The 20,343-nt window shown below is 49.4% G+C and overlaps 1 protein-coding gene across 1 annotated transcript in view; it reads left to right on the top strand.

The window, feature by feature from the left end:
- The window catches only part of LOC135824549 (uncharacterized), a 28,951-nt gene extending 9,128 nt beyond the window's left edge, over positions 1-19,823 (top strand). The window contains exons 8-12 of the mRNA XM_065337282.1: positions 693-1,524; positions 14,958-15,314; positions 16,430-16,471; positions 16,654-16,980; positions 18,737-19,823. Of these exons, the coding sequence (XP_065193354.1) occupies positions 693-1,524; positions 14,958-15,314; positions 16,430-16,471; positions 16,654-16,955 (1,533 nt within the window). The 3' untranslated portion in view covers positions 16,956-16,980; positions 18,737-19,823. The remainder of the gene's footprint in view (positions 1-692; positions 1,525-14,957; positions 15,315-16,429; positions 16,472-16,653; positions 16,981-18,736) is intronic.
- The last annotated feature ends 520 nt before the right edge of the window (positions 19,824-20,343 follow it).

The raw sequence follows: 20,343 nt of genomic DNA, 5'->3' as shown, positions 1-20,343 counted from the left end.
GACTTCGGCAATGATTTGTTTGGAAAGGGTTTGCTCCCCACTCTGGAGCTCGCGCTTTTCCGCCGACTTGACTTTACACTTGACTGATTCACGACTGCCATCCAGAGCACACGAAAAGTCCATCGAACCTTCCAGTATCTATTTTAAGACTATTATAAAGACAGTATTACAGAATCTTCAGTAGTTGAGGTAATGGTAAACAGCATTATAGAGGGAACATTAGCAAAATTATCATAGTATTATTTCGTGTGGCTTTTTATAATGCAAGTGCTACTTATGGGGTCTCGTACCCATCATGCATGTGCAGTTTAGCTGACAGTAGATATCATTATATGCATGCATATGGCTTGCCCCGGGTCAGCGGTGGCAAACTTCGAAAGCATTGATGCATTGATGCAATGCACTAATTTTCGAAGTTCATGCATTCTCATAGTGCACACCTGCGATTTGGGGCCTGAAATAGCTCATCTAAAGTGTGCACTATACTCCAGCACTACAGCATGTGTGATTGTGTGTATGTCACTGTATATGTATATGTATGTATGTGTGTATGTGTGCATGTATGCATGTGTGTATGTGTGCATATGTGTATGTGTGTATGTGGGCATGTATGCATGTGTGTATGTGTGCATATGTGTATGTGTGTATGTGTGCATGTATGTACATGGGGTATCTATGTGTATTCACTACAGGTATTCTATTTTCCAGATGCCAAGCTGGTGGTTGTTCAACCTCTATGGTTGATGAGTGACATCACAGGGAAGTTCTACTCCCCAAGTTCATATCCTCCACCAATCATTGTCTGTGATGAGTTTGGATTCGCTTCACGCAGCCATGTCATTGAAGTACTGGCTAAAGATTCACCGGTGCGTGGTGAAGACGCTCTCGACATTGCCGTACGCCTAGGTATGTGTCATGTAACCGAGGATGGTGAGCAAGTCATGATTCTTCCTGCACAGGCTGAATCACGCACTAGTCTGCACTGGGAGAAAGCCAACCCCGACCTGCACATCTACTACACTGGTCGCCGTCTCTACTGTAAGTCTGGCATCCCTGTCAGCGCAGCGTTGATGCCCACCATACAAATGTCACTCGTCAACTCCTTCGCCAACAGGACACGCAAGTTTCCTGTTTGGCAGGGAGGTGTTTGTGTTTCGCTATCTCAGTACGGGTACACGGACACACTGGTGGAGATCCCACACGGTCAACTCGCGCTCAACATCATAACCAGAGGGCCCGACCAGCGTAGCGTGACTTCTCAGCAGGAAATTGTCTGGGATCACATCTCTGCTCTTCCTCGCCAACAATCTCCTGGTTCTGACATGTCAACGGCGTTCGTTGATGATGGGTGCCTGCCGAGTAGCGATCTTCTGCGACAGCGGGATCAGCAAGGAGACCTGAATGCTACCATGGAGTTCCTTGCCAGTGAGCGACTGCGTGCTCAGTTCGTCATGCCTGATGAGCGGGAGCCCGACACAAGAAAAAATCATCCATATGCTGTGTCTGCAAGCTGCTTTAATGCAGGTCAGTTGCACTGTGTGTCATGCCTCGGTGTGCGTTTGTGTGTGTGTGTGTGTGTGTGTGTGTGTGTGTGTGTGTGTGTGTGTGTGTGTGTGCTTGTGTGTGGCGGTATGTGTTTCTGTCTGTCTTAGTGTGTGTAGCATTGTGAAAATAATGAAGATTAATGGGAGCCCATGGATCCCTGCTGCTGCTCAAATGATGCTACCTTATTAGGAGCAATTGTCTCTTACAGTTTTATTGGCCATCCCCATCAAAGTTCTTCTTCTTTGTTTTGCTCCATTCCGTGTCTGATCACAGTTTGTGGTTATGCCTCATTTCTCGTTGGCTGACGTAGGAAAGAAACGAGAAATGTAGTTCTTTTTGTCTTTCTTTTGCATGACGTAACATTTGCTGCTCGCAAATGCAAGATATTAGGAGCATGCGCTCCGGCTGCGGCATTCTTTTTCTTCTTGCTTTGCAAGTGTAGTGCCCATGCCCGCCCGCCCTAGTGAATGGTTATTTTGTTGAGTCATTTGGATATTTCCGTAGCACACCGCTGGCGGTGTGCTCAGATTGCAGACTGCACTAATTTTGATGATCTAGATGAGTTGAAGCTGTTTACTATTGTTGCCGTGAGTTGACAATACACTTGCTTGCTGTTGCTGCTGTCCCACGGCGGGTCCTTTTTCGGGGAGGCATGTTCTTTTTCTTCTTGCTTTGCAAGTGTAGTGTATTTCTCATCCCGTTTGTTTTCAACGTACTTTCAGGATCCTTTTTAGGAACATGCCTCCCCGAAAAAGGACCCGCCGTGCTGCAAGCGCAGAACCTGCACGACTGCAGCTGCAGGCTGACGCGCAGCAGAACGATGCGGCGGCGGCACGCCTGGAGGAGCAGGCAACTCGCATCAGGCTGCTCGAGGCCCAAATCGAGCTCGAAAGGGCCAGGGCCCCGGAATCCCCACGCGGCAGAGGTCGCAGACGGAGACGTTCTCCGTCATCGTCGTCGTCGTCGCCGTCATCGTCGTCATCTAGATCATCGTCGAGTGCCAGCAGTGCATCGCGGTCACCCAGCCCCAGGAGCCGGAGATCCAGGTCCAAAAAATCCAAAAAATCAAAAAGTTCCGGCAGGAAGGCTCGCCGTCATCGCCATCACTCGAGTGCTACGTCAACGGGCCCCAGTAAATGGAGGAACGTGGCGTATGAACACCAGCACTCAGTCAACGCCCGGCTCCAGGAGCGCCTGGAGAAAGTGCGGAGGGCACTAAAATCCGACCGGCTGAGGAGCGCAACGAAAAACCTAAAGAAAGGTGAGGACATTCTAGAGGACAGGCAAGAGTGGCTCGCCGTCGCCGATACCCATGGGGTAGAGGTGGCGAACAAATTTGTGGAGGGAGGGGGAATCCTCAGCATTGTGACCTCCGCCGAAAAGAGCAAGAGACTGAATGCGGCCGTGCAGTCCGTGGCCATGCAGCGGCCCTTTCGGGGGGGCATCCCATCCAGGTTCGGCAGGGGCGGGGTGGTCACCCCTAAAGCAGCCGCACGAGGGGCTGAGCAGCCACCACAACAGCAGTCACCTTCTGGGCCCAGCGAGGCACCAAGGACGCAACCGGGGAGAAACCCCATCCAGCCTGGCCCCAAAGTCTGCTTCCGTTGCGGCGAGCCAGGCCACTTCATCAATTTCTGCCAGAAGCCAGCCGCTCAGAAATAGCTCTGAGGGCTGTGCGGACGGACTCCCCCCTGATGTAATAGATGATGAAGTGTATTCGGTGCTGAGTGTTGTTGACGAGGGGTGCGTGGCGGGCTTGTGCGAATCTGACGATCAAGGGGAACTAGAGGGGCAAGGGGTGGTGGTGGGCAGTTTAGCTAGGTGCAAGCCATTTTGGGAAACTATGGGGGCATCCGAATTTGTGCTAAGGATCATTTGTGAAGGGTATCTACTCCCGTTCGTGCAGCTACCAAGGCCGAAAACTGTAAAAAATCACAGTAGCGCTCAGTGCCAATTTGATTTTGTCACAGATTCAATTAGAGATTTGATGGAAAGAGGGTGCATAAAGGAGGTCAAGAGTGAGGAGGCAATGATTTGCAGCCCTTTAGGCGTGGTAAATAATGGAAAAAAGTTAAGACTCATTTTGGATTTGAGGTACGTCAATACTTATCTGGCGAAATTTAAATTCAAAATGGAAGACCTGAAAACAGTCGCAAGAGTCTACGAAAAGGGCGACTACGTGATTACTTTTGACCTGAAAAGCGGGTACCACCACATTGAAATTGCACAGGAGCATCAAAAGTACTTGGGGTTTAAGTGGTTTAATGCGGAGGGAACTATCACAACCTATGTATTTTGCGTGTTACCGTTTGGCCTCTCCACGGCTCCTTATGTTTTCACAAAAGTGACACGTGTTTTACTGCGGCGTTGGAGGGAGTTGGGCATAAGATGTCAGCTCTACATGGACGACGGGTCTGGTGGGCACTCTACTGTCGAAGGGGCAAAGGTGGTGGCAAAACAGATGAAAGCTGACCTCTTGAGAGCTGGGTTTGTGCCCAATGAACAAAAATCCCAGTGGGAGCCATCACAAACGGTCGAAATGCTAGGCATGCGCATTGACCTCAAAGAGGGTCGAATTTTTGCGACAGAGCGCAGAGTGGCGAGGCTTAAAGAGTGCCTAGCACGGCTGAGCGGTCTAGCAGCGCCACCCGCGAGGGAAGTGGCGAGGCTAGCCGGCTTCCTGTTGTCTATGTCGCTTGCGCTCGGGCCAATTTGCCGTCTGCGTACCAGGGCATTCTACAGCATGATATTGTCTAGGAGTTCTTGGTACGCCCCAGTGAAATGGCCGGATGCGGCAAGGTGCGATTTGGAATTTTGGAGCACGGTTTTTGAAGACTGGCACGGCCAACCATTTTGGAAAAACTGCCCAAAGGCAACGGTCCTGACCTGGTCCGATGCGAGCGACTCTGGCTGGGGCGGATTTTTAGTAGACGGCAGTGCAGTCGAGGTAGCCAGAGGAGAGTGGTCCAATGAGATTTTGAATGACCGAAGAAGCTCCACGTGGAGAGAATTGAGAGCAATCGCGTTGGTGCTTGAATCATTAGCACACAAACTAGAAGGAGGTATCTGCATTCACAGAAGCGATAACCAGGCAGCTGTGCACATTATCCAGGTGGGCAGCAGAAGGGAGCATTTGCAAAGGGAGGCCATGCGAATCCTCCAGGTGTGCATGAAACACGGAATCCGCCTGATTGCCGAATGGGTTCCCAGAGAACAAAATGAATTGGCGGACTACTATTCGAAAATAGTTGACACAGATGATTGGCGGCTAAACCCGGCTGTTTTTGAACAAATCGAGCGTTTGTGGGGTCCCCATACGCTAGATTGCTTTGCGAGTCTGAGGACGAAACAGTTAAAGCGTTTCTGTTCAAGGTGGTGGAATCCGGGATGTTATGCGATCGATGCCTTTACGGTTGATTGGTCAATGGAAACGGTGTGGCTTACACCTCCGTTCCACCTAATACCCAGAGTTTTGAGTATGTTAAAAATGTGCTGCGGCCATGGCACACTGGTTGTGCCTAAGTGGGTGTCAGCGGATTGGTGGCCAAAATTACATGGGAGGCAAAGCTGGAAACCATTTGTAAAAGGAGTTTTGGTGCTACCCCATGATGAAAACACATTTCTGGAAGGTACCTGCCCTTACAACTTGCTGGGGGGCAAGCAATATTATTCAGAAATGCTGGCTTTAAGAGTGTGCATGAAGAATAACTGTTGCTGATTTGCGTACTGACACGATTGCTGTGGTTTTGTGGCGCGAGCACATGTGAGTGCACGGTGCACGAGGCATTGTCCTATGTTGGTGTTCAGGGAACACCATTGCCTGCAGGGCAGGAAGCAGATGCTGCTGACAATGTCATAATCCGCAGGGCGGATGGATGCTGCTGCTGGTGATGCCGATGACGATGTTGTAGCCCACAGGGCTGGCAGACGCTGCTGCTGATGCCGTTGTATAATGCTCTTCAAGTGATGCTGATAGCTGCTGCAGATGCTGAAGCCGACGCTAATGCTGATGACTCTGTTGACAGGCGCCTCACGTTATGATCTTGTGTTCATGCCTAGAGCTGAGGGCGGTTCAAGTGGAGCCAACCCAGGAGCTCGTGAACCTATCCAGGAAGATTCCCGAAGTCATGTTGGCGAGTAGGGCACCGGGAACAGTGACCAAGTATTTGTCGACATTTCAGCGCTGGCAAGAGTGGGCTAGCAGTCAAGAGATCCCGAGCGTACCAGCCGAGTCTTGGCACATATGTTTGTATGTCGTGAAGCTGCTCCAGGAGGCACGGACAGCGTCACCAATAACATCCGCTATTTGCGCGTTGGCCTGGTCGCACAAGGTGCGAGGCCTACCGGACCCCACAGACAACGCACAGGTTCGGAACCTAGTCCAGGCCGCCAAACGACTGCTGGCGGCGCCGAAGAACCGGAAGAGGCCGATGACGAAGCAGATGCTAAACCAAGTTGCTACCAGGCTCTTGCGCAATGAATCACTGCAGAACTTGCAGACAGCGACTCTGATGACCGTTGGCTTCGCAGGGCTCTTGCGGTGGAACGACTTGTCAAACATATACGTCGACGAGATCGAAATCAAGGAAGATTACATGGCACTATTTCTCGAAGTGAGAAAAAATGATCAACTGCGCCAAGGTAACTGGGTGCTGCTGTCAAGATGGCATGGAGCAGTATGCCCAGTGGCTCTAACAGAGCGACTGCTGTCTAGAGGTGGCTACGAAGGCCACCAGAAGTTGTTCGGCTGTATTCGGCAAGGAAACGCTAGTCAAGTTGTCCGGGACCAGATGTCTTACAGCCGTGCCCGAGAGCTGATCCGGGACGCGCTGTGCCAAGCGAATTTCAACCCAAGCGCATTTGGGCTGCATAGCCTGCGTTCTGGGGGAGCATCGGTGGCCGCGGCAGCAGGAGTCCCGGATAGACTGATCCAACGTCAGGGCGGCTGGAGAAGCGAAACATCCATGCGGATGTACTTCAAGGAGTCACTCTCAGCAATGCTCTCAGTGTCAAGGGCACTGGCCATCCATTAGCTATGCTTTGCTGCTCTTGCTGTTGCTGCTGTCCCCGCAGAGGCTGTTTGTTGTTGCTGTGTGCGTGTGTATGTGGGTGTGCATGTGACTGAGGTGTGTTAGGGGTGGGAGCACGTATGGTGTGGCTGCACACAGGAGTGAGAAAGAGAGTAAAAAAGAAGTCAGATTTCTGTTGTTCACACATCCACGTCCCACTTTTTAAAGTCACTGATTTACTCTTTAAGATATAAAGAGGGTGCTGGGTGCTGGCCACTCGAATCTCTGGCTACTCGGTTAGAGTCCTGTAGACTGGACTACTGCTCTTGGCTCCTTCAAGGCTCCTGCTTTGGCAGTTGCTACCTGACCGATCCCTTCCCATACCGCCAACAGTGAAGTTGTTGTGTATGTGCATGCCTAGGTGTGTGTGTGTGTGTGTGTTTGTGTGTGTGTGTGTGTGTTTGTGTATGTGCACCATACTTGCCAACCGCACCGGTTTCTCAGTACACTACTGGAAAACTAGGGTAACTACCGGCATACCGGGGATTTTTGACTTTGATCGAAAAACTACCCGTATTGCCACTGAACCATGAGTGTTCCAAAAGTATGTAATCAAGTACGCTCAGGAGGTCATGATGGCTGAATCGTGCCCGAGCCTGCAGCCCAAGGGCCGTAGGCCCGAGGGCTGCAGGCAAGGGCAAGATTCAGCCATCATGACAGACAGAGCGTGCTTGATTTGATTTCTTACAGCACGAAGCAACATATTAGGGAAGGTCAAAGGTCAAAAGGTCGAAAAATTATTCCCAAAATGACGTCAAACGGTCCTGACATTCCCAAAATGACGTCAAACGGTCCTGAAACTACCGAAATGACGTCAAACGGTCCTGATGGCCTGATTATGCCCGCGGCGGGAAGATCGCCTATTGGCCATGGCCCCGGCAACGATCACGGGTCATGTAAGAATAGGTTGTTTTGTGGAGTGACAAGGGCACAAGCGGCCCTGCATTTCACAGAATCACACATGTAGGGGCGATCTGACAATGAAGAAACTCAGTTTTTGGTCCCCCAATGAGCAATGGGTTTGAAATCAATAAGAAGAAAGAAAAAATTCCCAAATAATTGCGCAAAATACGCAAAAATACGCAAATATTGCCCAAAAAAAAGTGAAAATGGCCGAAATTGGCGAAAATCAGCAAAATAAGGGATATGAGAGAAAAGTAAGGGAAACTGGGTGTGTGAATAAGGGATTTGCTTCGGCTTGGTTGGCAAGTATGGTGCACATGTGTGTATGTGTGCATGTGTATGTTTGTCTGCGGGTGGGTGTGACTGTTTCTGTTAGGGTAGAAATGCATACATTATGACATGTACATGACTTGATTGCGACTACTAGTACTGTAGTACATGCACGTAAATGTAAGCCTCGTCATAAGCTATAATTAGATCTCCCATGCTTGTAACCTCGTTGTCAGCACTTCTAGAACTAGTACTTCTACCACTTCCTTTTAGTTAGTCAATCACGTCGTTGATTCCGGACTGTTCCATACCTTACAGTAATATGCCTGATGAGTAATGCTGCTGACTAAATTGCATATCTCACCTTCTAGAACACCTCGCTTAGTCATTGTTACGCAATGCTCACTTCATCTACATGTATAGCAATGATGATCTAAGTTTACCTTCTCCACTATTCTAGAACTTGTAGAAGGATGATTTCGTAATCCTTGTCTTACCAACCTTAGTTCTCTACCTTCGCTATAAAAGCCGCTGCCTTTCTAGTTTCCTATGGATTAGTTTCATGCTAGACTACAGTGTATTACCTGAGAACTCTTTCTCTCTCTCTCTGAATAAGTGTGCAATTCTGTATGATAACCATTAACCATTACTGTACCCTCGTGCTCTGCTGACTGAGCGAAACCGGGACCTAACATTTGGCGCCCAACAGCGGTTGTGAACGACACGACGACCTGAGATTGACGCAGATTGCTGTCTCAAGACTTCGCTTCGGGTAGACATTGGTTGCAGAGCTTTGTCTCCCTGTTGCGGCCGGTAAGTCAACCCCTACTTTGTCTGTACGTTACGGAATAGCACTTTACCATTACTAGTCCCCCAGTAGCTCCCTCTCAACGCACATCTACACACTCACCCACCATGGCAGCCTCACTCATAAAACCTCCAACGTTTTCAGGGACCCCGGATGAAGACATGGGACAATTCCTCTTTGAGTTTGATTTGGCCTGTGCGGCAAATGATTGGCCCGAGCCGGACCCGGAGTGCGGGGAAGGGGAGCGGAAAAATATGCGCCACCTAATGCTACAGCGTTCGCTCAAAGGTCGTGCAGCACGCATTCTCCTCACACTGCCAGACAGCATCCTGAGTAACTATGAGCGTCTCCGGACGGAGTTGCTAACACGATTTTTGCCGCCCGAATATCGGTCTGTCAAGAGAGCGCAGCTTCATACCAGACGTCGGCAACCGACAGAAACGCTGCATTCTCTTGCAGATGACATACATATCACTGCCTGTCGGGCTTACCCCGAAGCCCCAGATGAGATGATCCAAGAACTAGCCAAAGATGCATTTATCGATGCGTTGGATGCCGACCTGCGACTTAGAGTGTTGGACGCTGAACCAGCCACCCTGAGTGCAGCGCTTCGCCGCGCTTTGGTGGTGGAAGCAAATCTCCAGCGCACAGTGTCCGCGGGGCATACTGCCACGGCAGCAGCGCTTGCCAATAGCGGCAGCAGGGAAACAGATGAGATAAAGAAAATGTTGGGCGACATCTCAGACAGGTTAGAGCGCCTCGAACAGGAGAAGCGCCGGTTCCACAGGGATGCACCCCATAGCGAGGAGCCACAAAGTCAAAGAACGAACAGACCATGGTGTGAGTTGTGCGGCAGGCCAGGGCACACAAGTGCCAATTGTTGGTCTGGGCAGCAACAGTTTCCTCCGCCACCGCTTTTTCCAAATTCGCATCCCCCACCGCGACCACCCATGCATCCACACTCTGGGCCACCACCACCCCCTCGGAACCACTTTTCGGCAGGGCAACAAAACAAACCTCGACCACAGGGTCCCCACAGACGTCGTTTAAACTAACTTCGGCGAGTGCGACGGGTCACGCGCTTGCCGGCACTAGTTGCGAATCTCCTTACTCCTCCTGCCCTCCATCGCCCATCCTAGATACCGATAGTGTAGATATTTGCATTGCACAACCTAGTCATTTTTGTTGCATGCTGGATACTAAGCGTGCATGCTCTGCTAGCGATCCTTCCCCTCTACCTGATACTAGTACTACCTGTGCATCCCCGAACCTGACAAGGGAGTCCCCTACAGCTTGTTGCATACCACCAGCTTTAGTCCTTGTGTGCACGACCATTGTTACGAGCCTCAGTGTAGTGTCTCAAGTAGTTATTCTCTGCCTGATCTTGTTCTTCACCAACCTAATTATGCTTGTTAGTGATTGTTTCCATACATGTACCCGGTATACACGCACACCCACCATTGACCCAATGGCAACAACCCCACACACTGATCCAGCACCGCTACACGATCCTCCGCTTGCTCAGTCCACCCCCCTCCAGACACCCGCTCTACAGCAAACACCCCCTACACAAGTACTTCCCATTGCTACATGCACTACCCATACAGCATTTTACATTCCATTACACCTCACGTGGCATCCATCTACTCCTGCACACGAGCAAGTGCCGGTCACTGCCTTCATTGATACTGGTGCTTCAGTCTCTATCGTTTCCCTCTCATTTCTCAAATCCATTCACTTCCCTATGGACACCATGAAGTCTCTTTCGTCAGCAGTCCGTCTGGTATCGGCTACGGGTGCCCCAATCCCAGTCCGAGGCCAGCTAGTTCTGAAAACCCACTTACCAGATCGTACACCCCTGCCTATTACTGCGTTGGTTGTTGAGGGGACGACAGAGTCACTTATTCTCGGTGCCAACTCCCTAGTCGAGCACCATATTGCCCTCGACTTCACATCCACTCCATGCATGATCTACGCCAACAATACATACACGCTCCACACCCCTACCACATCATCATCATCACCATCATCATCCCACATTACCAGCGATCCAACCACGTCTTCAGTCAACCCACCGGACTCTACACCAGCTAGCGACTGTCCTTCGGCACACCCACCGCCCACTCCTCCACGACCAGCCACCACCACATCCACCACACCTGAAACACGTCAGTCCACACCAGTACATGAACTATTCCAATGGCAAGAGTTTGCGGGAACGACCTCGGAACGCCAAGACATTATCCAATTGCTACATTCGTTCTCCGACACAGTTGCTCAACATCCGGCAGATGTTGGCTGCGCAACTTCCGGTCATCACACTATCACAGTCACACAATCCACACCAATCCGTCACGCACCACGCCGCCTGGACCCACAACAAGCCACCCTCATCGACACAATGGTCACCGACATGTTGGACAACGGCATAATAGAGGAAAGTTCATCTCCGTACGCCAGCCCAGTAGTACTCGCCCCGAAGTCCGATGGGTCGAAACGGTTCTGCGTGGATTACAGGCGCTTGAATGCCATCACCCGGAAGGACAGCTTTCCTCTCCCGCGTATCGACGACACGCTAGACGCGCTCGCAGGCTGCACCCACTTCTCGACCCTGGATCTCCAATCCGGATACTGGCAAGTCCCTATGGCAGACGATTCCAGGCAATACACCGCGTTTGTCACCAGGAACGGTCTGTACCAGTTCCGCCGTATGCCTTTCGGTCTCTCCAACGCTCCAGCCACGTTCCAGAGAACAATGACCTCCATTCTCCGTGATCTGCTTGGAAAGCATTGCCTGATCTACCTCGACGACATCATTGTGTTTGGCAAATCAGCTGCAGAGCATCTCCGCAGTCTTCGATTGGTTCTGGAAAGACTAAGGTCTGCAGGTCTAAAAGTGAAACCCCGTAAGTGTCGCCTTCTCCGTGCACGTATCCTCTACCTCGGTCATGTCATCTCGGCCGAAGGAGTCCACACCAATGACACCAATGTCGCCAGATTGGAAACCTGGAAACCACCAACATCCGTCAAGGCACTCCGCACCTTCCTCGGCTTTGCAGGCTACTACCGTAAGTTTGTTCATCGCTACACGCACATTGCACGACCACTCCAACAACTCATCGTTCCCAACACACCGTTCCATTGGACAGACGACCATCAACAGGCCTTTGACGCATTACGCACCGCGATTCTTACCACATCCGTTCTCCAGTATCCCGATTTCAACAAACCCTTCATCCTTGACACAGATGCATCCATCGACGCCCTTGGCGCTGTGCTCTCTCAACTTGACAGTACGGGTCGAGAGCGTCCCATTGCCTTCGCCAGTCGTGCTACGAACAAGGCTCAACGGAACTACAGCACCACCCGCTTGGAGATGCTGGGTATCGTTTGGGCCACTGAACACTTCCGCCACTACCTTCTCCATGCACCATTCACTCTCCGCACCGATCACGGAGCTCTCACATGGCTGCATACATTCAAATCGCCTACCGGTCAAGTCTCGCGTTGGTTAGAACGTATGGCAGAGTTCTCCTACACCATTCAACACCGCGCTGGAAAGTCCCACGGCAACGCCGATGCTCTTTCACGCTATCCACATGCGGACATATCCACCTCCACCGACACCACTACCCACCGGCCCATGACATCTACACTGCCAGTTTCCCACATCACCGCACTCGTCTTTACAGACACTCCACATTCTCACACGACATGGCTTCAAGCTCAACAAGAAGATTCCGCCATTTCCTCCGTGATCCACCGCATCACTTCAGGAAAACCATTTCCACAACCAACCGATTCACCCACTGTTACTGCCCTGCTCAAGATCCACGATCAACTCTCTATCCATGACGACCTTCTCTTCCACACACACCATGATAAGCTCCAGATCGTTGTTCCCTCCGTTATGCAGACTCCCCTGATCCACGATGCACACGCTCCTCCGACTTCTGGACACTTCAGTACAAAACGCACCCTTGCACGTGTCAACGAGCATTATTTCTGGCCAGGAATGAAAGCAGCCATTGACCGCTACTGTACTCGATGTCTGGAATGCCAACAGAACAAGCACAAGAATCCTGTTGCCCGAGCTCCTCTTCAACACATCACAGCTACACGCCCATACCAGATCATTGCTATGGACTTCATGGGTCCTCTACCTCGTTCAAATGGTGGTAATCTTTACATCATGGCCGTTGTCGATTACTTCACCAAATGGTTAGAGTTGTTCCCGCTCCGTAATATCCAAGCCACCACAGTTGCAGATACACTCACTAGCCACATCTTCTCTCGCTATGGAGTACCTGAGCAAATCCACTCCGACCAAGGCTCCCAGTTCGAATCCGACCTCTTCCAGGATCTATGCAAGACGCTCCACATCCACAAAACACGCACCACTCCGTATCATCCTCAATGTGACGGTCTCGTCGAACGATCAAACCGTACGATCCAGAACATTCTCAAAGCTTACACGAACGACACGCAATCCAACTGGGATAAACATCTTCGTACCACGATGCTCGCCTACAACACCAGTGTCCACTCAACGACTGGTTTCACGCCCTACTTCCTCATGTTTGGCCGTGAAGCTACGTTGCCACTCCATCTCATGTACCCACTTCCACAACCACATGCACCGCAGCCAATCACAACCTTCGTCACTGATCTCCAAGCACGCCTTCAGACTTCCTTTGACACCGTTCGTCAACACACCGATCAACACCACAAGTACTCCAAAGACCGCTACGACCTCAAAGCCACAGCTTCCCAGTTCAAAAATCAAGAGTTTGTCTGGCTACATGCTCAACCGCCACCTCATGTCTCACCGAAACTCTTCAAACACTGGACCGGCCCCTGGAAAATCATCAATTGTCCTTCTGCCGTTACATACACATTGCAAGCCCATTTCCACACGACCCCGCACATGCAACGCGTCACAACCGTCCACCGCAACAGACTTCGTCCATACCTCACACCTGTGCAGTACACACCACCATCTCTAATGTCCACCCCACCACAACCAGTTCCGCAACCCTCAACACGCACCCGTTCTCAAATTCGGCCTCCTGCCTATTTTCGTGTCTATGCTGCACCAGGTTAGTAACAGCAATGGCCACGCCTACGCAGACGCCACGGTTCAGCACGACGCGGTGCTACCACTCTCCCCCCACTCGACCACCCCTTCTCCCGACCCCGGCGACACCACCACTGACAGTGGCAGGGTTACGAGCCCGCCGCGCCGCTCGCACCATCCCGGCTCGCCGATCCTCAACATCCCCGCCAGCAAAGCGGAAATCACCGCCGCCGGAGGACCCGTCTGCCACCCCTACGCCGGTATCACCACCTCCCAAGGATCACTCTCCCGAACCTACGAGTGGATCGTCACCTGATGTCTCTGCGACTCAACAAGATCTAATCGAACTGCATATTAATGATTCAGATGAGGAAATGCTAACTGATATAGTCTAGTACCCGTAATGTTTCTTCCTTCATCAAGTTCATACATTACTACTGCCTTCAATTTTTTTCTCTTCGCTGCTATGTATGTACATGTCCCTCTTACTTTTTCTTCGCATGTGGACATGCGCCCGCAAAGGGGAGAGCTGTGTTAGGGTAGAAATGCATACATTATGACATGTACATGACTTGATTGCGACTACTAGTACTGTAGTACATGCACGTAAATGTAAGCCTCGTCATAAGCTATAATTAGATCTCCCATGCTTGTAACCTCGTTGTCAGCACTTCTAGAACTAGTACTTCTACCACTTCCTTTTAGTTAGTCAATCACGTCGTTGATTCCGGACTGTTCCATACCTTACAGTAATATGCCTGATGAGTAATGCTGCTGACTAAATTGCATATCTCACCTTCTAGAACACCTCGCTTAGTCATTGTTACGCAATGCTCACTTCATCTACATGTATAGCAATGATGATCTAAGTTTACCTTCTCCACTATTCTAGAACTTGTAGAAGGATGATTTCGTAATCCTTGTCTTACCAATCTTAGTTCTCTACCTTCGCTATAAAAGCCGCTGCCTTTCTAGTTTCCTATGGATTAGTTTCATGCTAGACTACAGTGTATTACCTGAGAACTCTTTCTCTCTCTCTCTGAATAAGTGTGCAATTCTGTATGATAACCATTAACCATTACTGTACCCTCGTGCTCTGCTGACTGAGCGAAACCGGGACCTAACATTTCTGAGCATGTCTCTTTGTCTGTCTGTTTGTCCGTATATGCGTATGACACGACGTGCGTAACATAATTATTTTAAAGGTTTTATGACAACGTTTTGGTCGTAACCCGGGTCATATTTTTTCCTAGTATTTTTGTTCCACTCTTATTTCCGTGTGTAGATACGGTTTCGGAACGCCGAAGAGCCGCATGTCTTTGCTCGGCCTTCTACCAGCATCGCATTCTCCTACGCCACGACTTTCCACTACACGACTGTCTTCTCAAACTGAACGAATGTGGACAGGTGAATATATCCTTCCTGGATGACGTGGACGAACATCTGTGGAACCGTCAGACCAAGATGGCTACTGATCTGTTTCGTGGGTCGATTTCCGACTTGCCTGACAGCGTGGTGCTAACCCTGGTCGATGAAATCCTTCCCAAGATAGCCAGTGCCAAAGATTTGTATCAGGCAATGCTGGAGTGTCCAGGTCGGGTCCTCTGTACTGTCAGCCCTAGTGATAGCCACTCCACGCCTGGTAGGTGGTTGTCTTGCATTGATACATGGACTGGTGTTGTGTGTGCATGTGTGAGTGAGTGTGCATGCATGCGTATATGCATGCATGTGTGTGTGTGCCTATGTGTGTGCGTGTGTGTGTGTGCATGTGAGTGCGTGTGTGTGTGTGTGCATGTGTATGTGTGCATGCTGTGTATGTGTAGCGTATTTTTTTAAGTGACACTTTAAACACCAGCAATCCACCCAAAACAAAATCTGTTTGTCTTATACAACAATGGTCAAATTGATGGGGATAATTAATAGGATAGATGACTGTATTTCATGACAAAAAGACTAGGAGCAGCTTATACTCCAGAAAATACGCTTTGTATTTATTTGTGTATGCGGGTTTAGATGGGTGTGGGTGTGGGTGGAGGTGTGTGGGTGGGGGTGTGTGGGTGGGGGTGCGTGAGTGGATATGGATATGGAGATGGATGTGTGTTGCTGCATGACTGTATAGTCGCTAGTCTGCCTGGGAACTGCTGTTTTGACTGGTCCAGTGGATCTGATCTGAATCCGGATTGGCCAGTCAAACATCCCCTGGTGTGCATGTCTAAGTATGTGTTCTTTGTTTACTGGCTATCACGTGATGCTAATAGATGATGATGTAATGCCAATGAGTGATGACATCATTTCTTCTGACCATGAACTCATCCCTCTTACAATGTTAAGGTGGTGATGTTTTGCGGCATTTCAACTGTCTTGTTTGCAAGAATTGAACTGGTTAACAAAGGAAAAAATCTAGGATTCAATCTCTTTAGTTGGATTGTATAGTGCCCACTATCTATGCACATGCGCTCATGAGCTGGTTTACAGTGATTTAAATGTGTATGTGTGTGTGTGTGTGTGTGTGTGTGTGTGTGTGTGTGTGTGCGTGCGTGTGTGTGTGTGTGTGTGTGTGTGTGTATGTGTGCGTGCGTGTGTGTGTGTGTGTGTGTGTGTGTGTGTGTGTTTGTGTGTGTGTGTGTGTGCGAGTGTGTGTGTGCGTGTGTGTGCGTGCGTGTGTGTGTGCGTATGTGTGTGTGCTGGCAGTGAACCTAGCAAAATGTACTTGTAATCTCATGTGTGTGGTTCCATGCTGTGCCAATTTGACTGCAGCTGCTTCTGATGACGTCGCCAGACAAGCAACTGACGAGTACAGTATGTTGAAGATTATTCCTGACTAATTTTCTATAGCATATTTCATTATTCTTGGTGTGACTGTGCTCTGGATAAGACCCATACCAAGATGCAATTATGCTCTGTTGCTCTGTAGTTCTCTATGCAGATAACAGTAGATTGGTATATTTGCCTGGATTGTGTTCTGTGCTGTATTCCCCTAGATCCCTGGGACCATCCAGATTTCTGCCTGGACAAGTACCGAAGATGGATTATCTCACTGGACCCAAGAACGTTCCGAGACAAAGTCATAGCACGGAGGCTTCTTGCAGACAACCTGATTATCAGGCACTTCAGGGCACTAGAAAAGAGTGCTGGCCCAAATGTACACAACGAGGAACTGCTGCAGCACCTGCAGGGGTGCGGGCGGGCATCGTTCATCATCTTCTTAGACATCATCACAGACATGAACTCACTCTTCGCATTCAAGCGTACTGAGTTTGAGGCTCTCCTTGATCGGCCATGATGCCTCTGTTGTCATGACTACCCGGGTAAGCCAAGTGCAATATAACTGGACTTTGCTTTGAGTTCCGAGTGCAATTCATCCCGTATTGCTATACAGTCAGACCACGCATAACCGCACACATCCGTTTTCCACAAAACAATATCCGGATAGGCGAGGGTACCGGATAATCGAACACACATACTGTATGTATGCATGCCATATGCTGTAAATCGGTAACCAGCGATTTTCTTACGGATGGCGAGGGATCCTGATAAAAGAAGACCGGATAAGCGAGGTCTTACTGTATATCTACTGTTGTGGACATGGAAATCCAGTCGGAGGTCAAGCGGCCCCATGACAGCCATTAGTACATGTGTGCTGCTATCAACACGTGCACTGCATGCACACAATGTTCTGTACGCACTGAGGGTGGCGGCCTTGGTCATTCCACCGGATTTCCATGTCAATGACAGTATATAGGGAATGTACGGTTTGTACTACAAGCTGAGTTGCTATGCACATGTATTTGCACAAAGTGCTCGATATCGCGAGGTCAGGGACAAATCACTCATGTCATTCCCAAAGCTATGCACAAGATATCACTTTAGTCACAGTACAGTAAAACCAGTCAAGGCGACAACTCCGATAATGCCACCACCTGTCCCATTAGACCACTGCAACCCGGGCCAAGGGATGCCATTTCCAGTCAAATGGTCCTGGGTAGCACTGCCACTAGGCGATTCACACTACAGGCACTTGCACGTTTTACAGCGAGTGATTCACGAGAAAGGTGAGTGCGTTGATTCACACGTCTGCACTCGACGACCGGCACGTTTGCATTTTTGAATGATCACCCACCAGTTGCCATGGGTATTTCAAAATTTCAAAACACGCATACAAATATTATCATATTGAAAAGAGCCGCGTAAAAAATCAAGTCTTGGTTCGCGTTTTTGGTGTAAATGCACCCGTGCACACCACGATTATCGTGAAAGTGGGCCCCCAGCTCACGTGCACTTTTCAGCCACTTTCAGACACTTTCTTGTTCGCAGGTAAAATGCCATAGTAACGGTCCGGTGCACGTGGATTTGTCTGTCGTGTGAATCGCCTATAAGGAGACCACCTGATAACAGAGAACACGTTCTGAAGGTCTCTTGAGTGGTGGTCTTAGACATGTTTAACTTTAGTGTCTGTCATAGCGGGTATCCACACCGCTGTATTCCCTATGAATGGGTGTGTTGTGCATGTTCACATGTCACATGACATGCCGTGCCTGGCACGCTATCCCATACATATCCCATACATATCCCGTTCATATCCCATACATATTCCATACATATCCAGGGGCGTCGGACACGGTACGGTCACTACGGTATTTACCGTACCACTTTTTGCCCCAGGTACCCCGTGAATCAATAAAAATTCACTGACCTGGGATCTAAATTTCCAAAATTTTCGGCTCAGCGATCCCTCCCCCAACAGTAAATTGCAGTTCAGATGGTTGACCGTACCACACTAAAACACCTTCCGACGCCCCTGATATCCCATACATATCCCATACATATCCCATACGTACCCCATACATATCCCATACATATCCCATACGTACCCCATACATATCCCATACATATCCCATACATATCCCATACATATCCCATACATATCCCATACATATCCCATACATATCCCATACATATCCCATACATATCCCATACATATCCCATACATATCCCATACCGGACCGTCAATGAGAGCTGGCCAGCATTCATGTACATCTTCTTTCTTGTGTTGGTCCAATACAGGCGATGTTTCTCTGGGATCTTCCGCTACTGCTGACTTCCAGTTGTCCACTTGGACCTACCCTGTGAAGTATAGGTCCAGGATGGATTGATGAAAGGTGATGTATTATGATTTCCTGCATGTGGTTTATAGCCGCGTTTCAACAGACGTTTCTCCAGCTCGTTCTCTTGAGATGGTTTCACTGTCCTTGATCTCTTCCTGATGAGGAAATATTTCCGGCAACATGTATTCTGTTTTCTCTGGCAAGTGCCACAGTTGTGCATTGCTGTTCACTGTCCACAAGTTCATGATGATGATAATGTCATGTCCCATAGTGATGATGTCATGCACTAATCCATGCTTTCATGCCCATAGTGATGATGTCATGCACTAATCCATGCTTTCATGCCCATAGTGATGATGTCATACACTAATCCATGCTTTCATGCCCATAGTGATGATGTCATACACTAATCCATGCTTTCATGCCCATAGTGACGATGTCATGCACTAATCCATGCTTTCATGCCCATACTGATGGTGTCATGCCCCATAGTGATGATGTCATTGCCACGTCATTGAGCAGTGTACACTCCTTATCGATTTGTCTATTATTCAAATCCCAATTGGAGCTCTACATTTTGTATTCACTCACTCTTGTCTTGTACATTATTATTACCAGCTCAGTCCACTGGACAGTGAGCACTCTGAACAGCCTGATGTTGCACTCATGCACATAGAAACTTGTACTTATACCTATTTCTGAAGTATGTACATGATTGTATTTAGCACATAGACACCTGTACTTCCATACATGTATTTAGCACATAGACACCTGTACTTCCACACATGTATTTTACATACCTAGTGTTTCATCCCTCCGCCCTTCTGTTGATTCCCTACTATCCCCCTCTGCCGCTCTGGCCGCTGATGAGCCCTGGGATTGATATTCTATGTCGCTGACAGTTGATTTTATATTATTGGCCCAGTGAATGCTGGAGAGCCTGTCTGCATCTTCTGCTAGCTCTGTGAAATAGCCAATGCCTTTACCACATTCTCCTGGACTAATGCAGTGCCTGCCCAATGAAATCATCTTGTCGTGGGAGTCAAGTTTGCACCCTGCTCCAGTGAATATACCAACGGTTGGCAGGTCTGGCTAGGGCTGCAAGTCACCTGGCATGACATTGGCTAGCTTGCTCGGATCCAGTTCATCGATCAACACTTCACTTGTACATGTAGCTCAATCAATGCATGCAGCCTGGGGGGGGGGGGGGGGGGGGCTCGGCATGAAAATACAATGATAATATTATGAGCGGGGTCACTTAAAAAATAGAATTCTTTATAAGATACAACCAGGAAGTAGTCAAATACCGGTATTTGACGACTCCCTGGTTACAACCTACTCCTGAGAAATGAAGGGGAGAGAGCACAAAAAACTCAACAGCGGGCCTGAGAGTAGGGCCTCCACGGTGGAACCTGCGCTGGTCAGGCACACCAACAACGACACGACCTCTGGTGTCAGCAGTTTAGCACTACCGTGTAGAAAAAACGAAGTTGGTTGGTTGGTTTTTTCTTATTTCAGCTTGTTGCCTCAACAGTGAAAAAAGTCCAAACATCAAGACTGCATGAG

The sequence above is a fragment of the Sycon ciliatum genome, chromosome 9 (genome assembly GCF_964019385.1).
Source record: "Sycon ciliatum chromosome 9, ocSycCili1.1, whole genome shotgun sequence".
Lineage (NCBI taxonomy): Eukaryota > Metazoa > Porifera > Calcarea > Leucosolenida > Sycettidae > Sycon > Sycon ciliatum.
This window is presented reverse-complemented; position numbering and strand designations above follow the sequence as displayed.